The sequence below is a fragment of the Colletotrichum fructicola genome (genome assembly GCF_000319635.2).
Source record: "Colletotrichum fructicola Nara gc5 chromosome Unknown KSG_Nara_v1_contig02, whole genome shotgun sequence".
In the NCBI taxonomy this organism is placed as follows: Eukaryota; Fungi; Ascomycota; class Sordariomycetes; order Glomerellales; family Glomerellaceae; genus Colletotrichum; species Colletotrichum fructicola.
Genome location: NW_027094052.1, coordinates 2,892,320 through 2,902,668, shown reverse-complemented (window position 1 = coordinate 2,902,668; position 10,349 = coordinate 2,892,320). Strand labels below are relative to the sequence as shown.

At 54.4% G+C, this 10,349-nt stretch overlaps 2 protein-coding genes across 2 annotated transcripts; one reads left to right on the top strand and one right to left on the bottom strand.

Moving 5' to 3' along the window:
* Positions 1 to 1,927: 1,927 nt before the first annotated feature.
* HDG11 (Homeobox-leucine zipper protein HDG11) lies at positions 1,928 to 4,104 on the top strand (the record flags this gene model as incomplete). Its single annotated transcript, XM_032033891.1, has 3 exons — positions 1,928 to 2,589; positions 2,645 to 2,782; positions 2,844 to 4,104. 3 exons carry the CDS (start codon positions 1,928 to 1,930, stop codon positions 4,102 to 4,104), a joined length of 2,061 nt encoding a protein of 686 aa, XP_031887061.1.
* Positions 4,105 to 8,772: 4,668 nt separating this feature from the next.
* CGGC5_v003556 (Kelch repeat-containing protein) lies at positions 8,773 to 10,106 on the bottom strand (the record flags this gene model as incomplete). The annotated part of the gene is made up of 4 exons (XM_032033895.2): positions 8,773 to 9,155; positions 9,212 to 9,594; positions 9,651 to 9,750; positions 9,800 to 10,106. 4 exons carry the CDS (start codon positions 10,104 to 10,106, stop codon positions 8,773 to 8,775), a joined length of 1,173 nt encoding a protein of 390 aa, XP_031886896.2.
* Positions 10,107 to 10,349: the final 243 nt, after the last annotated feature.

Genomic DNA, 10,349 nt, shown 5'->3' with positions numbered 1-10,349 from the left:
CTCAATCTGGCGAATCTCTGGCAACACGGACCAGGTCGCGCCATTACTGGGCTGAGCTGGATGGGCTGGATGGGCTGGTCGTCGGTTGTGTGGTTCCAGCAGACATCACGGCATTAGCCATTCAGCCGACGCGAAAATCTTAAGGCCATGGGCGCCGGTGATATAGCTGCTACTATCGTCCGTCCGTCTGTCACTCGCCTTTAGCGAATTCCCCAGGCTCTGCCCAGGTTTTCTCGAACAGCGCCAGGGTGGAGTGGAGGAGGAGCCGAGCGAGCAGGCCAGCACCAGCAGCAGCCAGCGACATGGACGACCCACGGCTGGTGTACAGAAATATCCACACCCATACACATTACACGCACAGATGCTGGAGTGGACTAGACTGACTGACTGACTGGATGCTGGATGGACTGGGTCACTCACCACCCAATTCCCACTGACTGGGAACAACCGGAGACTGGAGACCGGCTGTGGCTCAGCCAAAGCAACCAGCAGCAAGAGCAGCAGCAGTAACGGGAGTGAGCAGCAACATCGCAACTTCACCAGCAGCTGCCACCCACACCAAACCACACCCCCTTCACCCTCACTCACCCTCAATTCACTCAAGTACCTCACCACTGACCAGAGTCCAACGCACCGGGGGGGAGACCAGCCTGGGGGCCTGGCGGGCGACCTTCAGTTCGATGCCCATGGCATGCCTACCCGCCTGGCATAGCATGGCATGGCATGGCATGGGCATGGAATGGCACATGAGCTGCTGCTGCGGCTTTTCTCGAATCGACATGAGCCTTAAAACAGTGCATCGGGTCCCCTTTCGAGGCCTTCATCCCCACTACGACGGTACGGTACCTGGTCCTCAGTTCCCTTCCCTTGCCTTGCCTGGCCCTGCTCCTCCTCCAGTCCTCCTCCTTCTTCTTCCCTCCCCCTCCCACCCCCTGCTCATTCAACCTTGGACACCACTGCTCACTCACTCAGGTACCAGGTACCGTATGTACCTACCGTCAAGTCAACCTTGAACCCTCGTCGTTCGACGAGACCTACCAGCCGTTATCCCATCGTGGCCGCCGCCCGTGCTTGCCCTGCTCCTGTCCGGATCCAGCCTCGACATTTCTCCGTGTGGATGGCAGTACCCTTCGGTATTAATTCCACCTCTGTCATACTACTGAGCAAGGGCTTCCCTACCAGACTGCCTTATTACAACCACGGGTATCCCAAGGACTTGCCCACACGTAACGGGGCCTGTCAGTTCCAGGCCTGGGAACGCCTCCCAGTCGATCGACCCCGCCATACTATCAACTGGCACACCCTCAAATTTATACAATATATGATCGATCCTACCTACCTCGTGGGACCTGGGGTAGCCAAGTCCTCGTTCCCTTTTTCATCATCCTCTCTTCCTCTTCCCAAAACGAACTTGACTTGACGCATCAACACATCCATTCACTCCTTCTTCTTTTTTGATTAAATTGCTTCTGGGCCCCCGTCTTTGGTCTTCATCTAGAACCCAGACACCTACACACCTTGACCCTACGACGTCAATTTGAGCTACCCGTTGCCCGACCCGTCGGTTGCTCTGCTCCTCAATCTATCACAGCTTTGTGTGAGCTTTACAAGATTGCCAACTACCACGGTTATTCTTGTTCATCAACAACAGACATCAGAAGCCGTGCCTTTAGTCACCTCTGATATCCTCACGTCACGAAGAGAAGAACTCGCTTGGAAAAGGTTCTCGATGCGCCATCACACCATCTGAATCTGGACATCGATCTCGGAACTCGCCACTCGTTGAACAACACCACTCTCTCTTCAGGAAACACCCACACTCCTTACCACGCCTACATCGGCCCAAGCACACCTCTACAGACGTTTCTCAGATCGTCTGTCAACACCCCAACCAACACACATCAGCCCAAACCTCCCAACAGTCCCAATGCTCGTTACCAGGCAGTTCGATACCACTGAGCAGAGCCACTGGTCTTACAGCAAGTTTGAGAACCCCATTCACAAGCCCGGGCCCGCCACACCTCCACGCATGTCGAACCAGTTCGAAGCCCCGTTGCCCACGCCTCCCGAGTGGCAGGGCCAGCAGTACTCATACCTGCCAACCCCGGAGAACAACAACGTCTTCTCGCAGGCCTACGAGACCGGCAATGACTCCTCAGAACCTCGCACTTCGGCCGGCGCAAACACTCAAATAGAGATCACAACAAAGTCAGAGTCAACCGCAGACAGCCGCGGACCCGTGGACCCCCTTGGCCTTCGACAGGTCAAGCAGCCCACCCCGGAAGACGAGCCTGAACTTCAGCAGCACACGCTCAAGCAGGAGCAACGACACAACAGTGTAGAGAAGATGGCCGACGCCGCACCCCAGGAGACCATGGCTTCGACGGAAACGCAGAGCGTAACGATGGCTTCAGCCCCTTCGTCGACGGCAGGCGATGTTCCCACGGTCCAAATCGAGAATGATGAGGGCTCCTTGAGCAAGGATGAGGACGACGACCTTGATGACGATGACATGCTTGACGACGGAGATGGAACTCCCCAGACTGCCGCTGAGCGGACAGCCGCCCGCAGGAAGATGAAGCGCTTCCGGTGAGTGAGCTGGTACTACTTGACTTGCACTCATGTGGCTGACCAACAACAATAGTCTTACACACCAGCAAACGCGATTCCTCATGAGCGAGTTCGCCAAGCAACCTCACCCTGATGCCGCCCACAGAGAACGCCTGTCTAGGGAAATCCCCGGACTCAGCCCTCGCCAGGTTCAAGTCTGGTTCCAGAACCGGTAAGTTTGCTCGCGGACTCACCATACCAAACATGGCAGCATACTGACTCAAAATCACCAGCCGTGCCAAGATCAAGCGTCTCACAGCCGACGACCGTGACCGCATGATCAAGATGCGCGCCGTCCCTGACGACTTTGACAATGTACAGGCCCTCCACTCCCCCTACGGCGCCGTCCACGGCCTCGGCACTCCCCTCGCCTCGCCCATGGGCTTCGGCACCCAAGCCTACGCCGACCACATGATCCGACCCTTGATGGTGGACGTAAGGAGAGCAGAGGGCGGTGAGGACCACATCTCGTCCTCATCAATGAGCCCAGGCTTCGGAGGCATGTCCTACACCCCGCCCGGCGCCATGAGCAGCCCCGACATCCTCTCCCCCATGACCCCCAACTCGACTGGCGACCACCGCTACGGCTACGGCAGCCACCTCTCCCCTATGGGCCCCGGCCCCCGCACGTCGAACCCCTTTGCTCGCCAGGGCGCCATGGAGAACTCGATGTCGATGCACAGAGGCCAGCCCGCCCGCCCCCTGCAGCCCCTCCAGCTGCGCGAGACCATGAACAGGTCGAGGTCCGAGAACCTCAACTCCCCTCTGCGATCCAGCATGTCATGGAAGGGTGACTCGATCGACTACAACTCCTACCACCACGGTGCCACCCCCAGCCCCCAGCTCAGCGGAAGACAACAGTCCGTCTACCAGCCAGACCAGATGAGCGGCTCATCAAGCAGCGGTCTCTCCTACGAGTCCGGCTCGTACTCTGGAAGCCAGGTTCACTCCCCGCCAGGTATGAACTACTCAAACTTCCAGTCCCAGCCCAACCGCCTGCGCGCCCGCGCCTCCTCCGGCACCGTCCCCCTCGGCCTCGACCTGCGCAACCAGTACCGCTCCGTCAACTCCGTCCCTCCCCCAGGACACGCTTCCACCCCGCGTGCCACATCCGCCCAGTTCGCCACATCAGGCCCTTACACCTCCTCCTTCCCCTCGGCGCCCCTTACCGCCCCTGTCGACTTCTCCCTCCCCCGCACACCCGGCCACCGACCCGGCGGTGTCCAGGACTACTCCATGCCTCAGATGTCGGCCCCCATCGCCGCCCCCAACGACTTCTCCCAGGCCTTCCACGCCAGCATGACGACCTCCAACGCGCGCACCCCCATGCGCGACTCCTTTGGCGGCGCCGGCGGCCCCATGCCTCCTCACGCAGGCGAGCACCACCAGCAGAGGGAAGAGCACGGCCAGGACTTTGGACTCAAGAGGAAACGCAGCTTCAGCGGTGCCTCTGCCGGCCCTGCGCCACCTCAGGCATACGGCAGCACGGCCTAAACACACCGGAGGAGGAGAAGACACAAGGAAAAAAAAAACTTTTAAAAACACAATTTTGGAAAGACGTCATGGTCGGTAAAGATACCCAAAGGAAAGGCAAGGGAGGAAGACACAACAACAATTCATCATCATCACAACATGGCAGGCATCTATCTGTTTCTGGTTCAAACGGGAGGGGGAAAGGCAAAGGGGGCGGCAAAGGTCGGGAAATCTGCTTTATTAGAAAAGGCGAGCGCGCTGCTCAAACGACACGAAACTCTTTCACTGGTATTCTGCTGCTGCTTTCTTGTCTCTGGGTCACATAACCTGTCGTTTTCTCTGCGGTTTCTTGTTCTTTTTCATGTGCTGACGACAAACATTTTTCCAACCAATTTTTCTGTCTTTTTCTTGTTCAAAGGCTTATCCAAATCCCAAATGCACATACAAATTTTCTCTCCAAATTTCTTGCTTTCCAACAAACAACGCATCTTTTCCGCTTGAGCCAAATCTTCGGGCGTCGTCGTCAAGGTTTTCTTTACCCTGATTTGGTGGTTGTCTTGTTCGGAAATACCCCTTCTCGCGCGCGCCGTTTGACCGGACTCAGAGTTCTTGCGTGTATCTATCTTTTGGTTGTTTTCAACTGGTCTCTTGTCATCAAGTTGGCTTTTTGTACATTACTTTGAAATTTAAGCAAAACCTTTCCTTTCCGAGACCATGTTTTTAGTACATACATATACCATTCCATCCTACAACGTCCAAATCTCTCTCCTCCTTCTGCAAGCAAAGCGAGTTATACAGTGTATCTGTTCGATCTCTAATCTACACACTGTTTTTCTATACTTGAATATTATGAGGTCGGCGTGTGTGGCTCACTTCACTCCTGGTTGGTTCACGAGCATGGGGCAGACGGTAGTGCAATCCCAAGGGCGGGAGAGGAGGCAAAAGAAAGCATCCGAAACGGAAACTCCATGTCGGTTAGGCACGCACGCACACACGATGCTGTGTCGTTGTTTTTTTGCCCAACATATTTTGTACGTACGTCCAGTCGCTTATGCGCTTTCCGTCAGAGAAGATGCATCGCGAGAGATATTAGCCATCGTCATAACTCGCCTCCGTGGCGAAGCTAGCAACGACCGATTGCATATGCATCAAGGAACTTCACTCTGTGGAAAAACTCGTCACCATGTCTCGAATGCCTTAGAACCCCTACCCATGCTCCTCAAGCGCTGTCTGGCTAGGTTTGTGAAGAAAAGACAAGCCGCGGCGGCGGCCCATGTTCGTTCGCCTCCTCCTCCGCCCCCGGTCCTTCGATGCCGCGGATTGTGGGGAACCAGCCCGAAATGTCCATCTCCTGCAACGTGGTTGGTTGGCTATGAAATCCCGTCGGCATCACCTAGCCGGCATCATCTCGGCTGTCCCAGCCGGGAAGGCCCAGACGACGGAGCAAGCGAGGGCTGACTGAAAACCAGGAACAGAAAGGAGGCATCTTGCCAAGAGCAACTACATGCTGCCCTTGCTTGGTTGCGATTGGACCCCGATAACGCCCCCGAAGCTGCAGACTTGCGTGGCTGCCATGTGGTTGCCATCTAGGCCTGATAGACGCGGGGTCGCTGGGTGCACGCCGTGGGATCAAGGCTGGGTTGCTACGCCATTGTCTGTGTTGGCGCATCCGACTGATTATCCCACGATACTACGGCGCGGGACGGTACCGTGGTTGCGTTGCACAGGCAAAAAGCAACGAACAGAGCCAGGAGCCAGCTCCGTCTAAGAGCTAAGCTCTCATTGCAGCGATAATCGTTCGATCTGCTCGTCAATGTGACAAGAGTTGATCCCCTCATCAGCCGCGGTTCCTTTGCAAGGTAGCATCTGAGGTACCGTTCAGCCGAGGGTTCCGGGGGGGCTTCAACCGCGGTCGGTCCCAGCGGAGGGCATTCACATCCTTCCTCTTTGATCCGGCCGCATTATGCCTGTCGGTTGATAGCGAACATCTCGTCCTCTGATGAAACTAGACGGCGCGGCAAAAGGCTGTGAGCCTTGAACCAGGGACGGTAAGCCACGATGGTACGACAGCAGAGTCAACAACCAAAACACGATGCCGGCGGCCTGTCCTGCTCTCCAAGTCGCATCTACTTGTCGGCCGAAGACATGCCTGTGAAGAGTTGCAGCAGAAGCACCAGGTGTTTCGCAAGTCCGTCGCTCGACCCATCCGACACCCATGATCCGCATGGCTATCAGACTGTCTGACACCTGCCGAACAGCATCCGCAGCTGGCCGGTCGACGGGTCGGCCAGCACAGGATCTCTAGTCGGATTGGGCAACCTCGGAGGCTGTGAGCTGTAGGACCGCTTGTCCACGGCTTGTCCACTCCGTACATGCATGCCTTTGAACCGCGTTCTGCGAGCCTACATGGTTCTGCCCGTGAATCGCGCACACCATCGTATTGCCAGACTGTTGACTCGGGTCTCGACCTGGTGATACAAAGACAAAGAGTGCAAGACGGGCCAAGTCTGGCGCGAAGCTTCCTATTGCCAAAGCCGTCATCTTGTCACCGCGACCAAGATCGTCATTACCGCCACAGCAGTCAGACAGAGACATCCTGCGGCAGCCACAATTGGCTTCGATTGAGGCAATGGTAGCACCTTGTGTGAGGTAACGGAAAGACATCGTAGAGGCATATACGAAATCCTCTGGTGCCTGCTGTCTCATGGCGGGTAGCCGAGTAATCGCTCCCGATCCGTCCGTGTACAACCAGGAGACCTAAGCTTACTCTCTGCATGGTAAGGGTGTCCGGACAGCGTGCAACATACACCCTTGGCCGGTTGAAAGCCGCCCGACTTTTGTGCGCCTGCCCGAGAAATGGGCAGAGTTCGGGAACATGGTGTCAAGTGTAAGCGCGCCCGGCATCGACAAGACGTTTAAACCTTAGCCTCGTCCTACCCACCACAACAAGCCTGGACAAATGGCCATGTGCGTTACAACCCCCGGATTTTCTCTTTGAAATGGGTGCCTACCAGCCGACTGTCATGTATGCAGGTTGGCTGGATCAGCAAGCTAACGCGAGGCACTTCTGAAAATATGGTTATTCTCAGCGGCGATGGAGTGGTGTGACTGCAGAGCGTCGATCAAGGTTCGCGGAGAGGACAACGTTACCGACGTACCACAGAAGAGGTGGCTGGAGAGATGTGCTTCAGGCACGGCTTATTGCGTTGGGACCACCATTGGCGAGGCAGAGGAACGGCTCGTATGCTTGTTGAGCTAAGGCAGTTAGTTCCCGAAGCGTCAGATCGGGGGAGGATTGTCGAGGGTTACGCTTGGCTCGATGTGTAGTCGGAAGGAGACGGCCGACGGCAGAGATCGCCAGTGTGATAGGTGGAGTCGGGACTTGGATGGCAACCGTATTATCCCTCCTTGTCGTGGGCTAGGCATATCATCTGCACCATGCGGGGTATGCTTCAACAATCGTGAGCGAACGTGCAGTTGCCCATGTGCAATCCGATTCGCGCCTTGTTGTCAGCTAACGGGACGGTTCTTTGAAAACTCCTGGCTGAAGAAATAGGGTCGTAGTCAACCGGTCTAGAGGGGTATTTTCTAGCGGAGATGTTGCCGACGAGCCTGACGAGAGCATCAGCGGCCCCTCAACCCTAGTCCACCGGCAGAGCCAAGGTGAAGCTGAACCAATCGCGGTACGCATTCGAAATTGCGAGTTGCTGTCGGCGAGGGGTGCCGTCTGTGACTGTCCAGGGGTGTACCGGTTGACAATCAAAGTTGGCTCTTCTGTGCCGTGGAAAAAGGCCGGCTGTTAATGATTCTCTCCGAGACGTGATGCTTGTTTTGCTCCGAATGTGACATGACGCCGGACCGTTGACACTCAATCGAGGGGCAATGCGTAGAGCTTTTCCAGAGACAGGTCTTGAGGCGTCAGTCCAATTTACGGGCGTGCATCTTTGTCGATGTGAATTTGCGGAGTGCATGCTCATTGTATAAAATCCCGAGAATGAGGTCTAGGTTGATGAATGAAGTTGAGGAGGTTGGAAGGAAAATCCGGGGAGAGATGAAGTTGCCGTGAGGTGGGGGAGGGGAAGGTGGGATCCATTGTTGAGTGCCTCTGTGGTGCACTGACCTCCGCCGCAATTTATCGGGGATGTCTAATTTCAACGTCGTGCTTGCAACTTCCCCATTTCAACTCTTTCCACTCCTATCAGTAAGTATGGCTGTAGATAGTTACGGCCAGAGTAGGAACCCAAATTCACAAGGCTGGTCGGATTCAAGATCGAGAGCACATGGAAAGCTGTTTCCTCCAGGCTCATGGCCCCAGGTTGGGAAGCCTTGGACAAAGTAGGAGCAAGCTTCGACTTGCCAGAACTAAACCAAAGACGGTAATCTGCGGACAAAACCTCTGTTGTTATTCCATTAACGACGCTAGAGAAAACAAGTTTCTAAGATATGACGGTTCCATCTTCAAGACCTACGTACTCCAACATTGCACTTGCTATTTCGGCAATGTATCACTGCTAGCACGAATCTAATTAATAAAAGCCCGTCGTTGAAGAACTATTCTTTTTGATATTTCCTTAAGGTATGTTCCCCGGCGTAAAATCCGCAATATTATCCTTGTTTTGCTTACGTATCACCTTTTCCAGAATCTTTTTCGCTACAGGGCCGAAGAGCACAACAACCTGCTTGAAGAGCTCATCCGGCCACCTCATTTCTGTTATTCGAATGGTTCTCCTCATACGTCCCATGATCCCCTGGCAACTCGACCGCAGTAAGATTTCCAGACATCTCGTGAACATCTGGAGCCGCAGAGGTCCTGTGAGCTATGTCATCCAAGCCAGGCGCCTGTTGAATCTCCGGGCCACGCTTTTCGTACGCTGGTGGGTTTGCGGTTGTTTCGTCGGAGACATACTCAGCCTCTGCCGCTTTTCGCTTCTTACGTCTCAAGAAGAACAGAACAAGGCCTATTGTCAAAGCCAATCCAACTACACCACCTACCACTGCACCCACGATCGCTCCTACATTCGGTTTGGCAACTTCATCGGGCCTTGCGTTGCTAGTTGGGTCAGACGTAGGTTCTGTCGAATCCTCCAGTCAGTTCTCTAGTCATCTTTGTGTCTTTTTTCTCACCTACTTAGAGCAAATAATGACTCCACGTCCTTATTCCAGGCGATTTCATTCATTCCACCACTGTCGTACCATTGCCTTACCACCGCTGGACTGTCATATTTAGCTGCTGTCCCGTTGTACTTGTTTGACCAAGTCATTTGCGTCAAATCAAATACGCCAAGCCCACGCGTCCAAGGGTCACGATTGTTCCAAGATGCAGGAGGCTCATAGTCGCTCGATCCTCCGATAGAGAGCATGTGACGATTGCCAATGAGAACGCAGGCATGATTCAAGCGGGCGGTGGTTGAACCAGGACTCTTGGCTTTGAAGAAGCGGAATCCGGGCAAAGTCAAAACGTGAACCTCGTCGGATATACCATCTTTCCCTATGCGACCACCATACATGAAACTAATCATATGCATATGTATTAGTATGCGTGATGCGCTTCTTAGTCTTCGACTTACATGTCAAATGTGTTGTTTGGTCCATCAACACCCACCGTACAAAACTTGTCTCTTGGGGTTGGCTGATCTCCTGTAGTCTGTTGCTTGTGCCATTTTCGGGCTGATCGCATGTCAGCATGCCATATCAAGGGGTGACTACCAACCCTCACCTTTGAGATCGTATATGAACACATGCCTAAAATCCATCAAATTCCAATCCTCATCGGTATTTGCTAACGGAGGAGCTTGTGATCCGCCGAGGACAAGGAGCAATCCCTCAGGACCGAAGGGTATGGCCTCCATGGAACCATCTCTGAAAGTATTGTAATCTCCAAATCCATCCGATGAGGTATTGGCAACCTGCATGCTGGACATATTATACGACACAAGCCCTGGAAGTGCAACACGCTCGCGCTCGAAACCTGCTATGGAACTATCCGTTTTCGGCGAGGCGAAGCCACCAAAATAGTACGCCATGTTTTTGCTCTGAGCATAGGCCCCCCCTTTTGGCTGCTTAAGCCTGTTGAAATCTTCGCGGTTGTCGATGGTGGCATTTTTCCAGAAACCTTTACCATTTTGATCGGCCTCAAAGAGCCAGATATTCGAGGGCTTTACCTTATTTTTGTATGGGGTTTCACCGCCCCATACATAGAAACCTCTCGAATTGTGGTCTCTCCATATTGCTTGGAAGTTCAACCTCGGCATAGTGGCTTTGTCTGA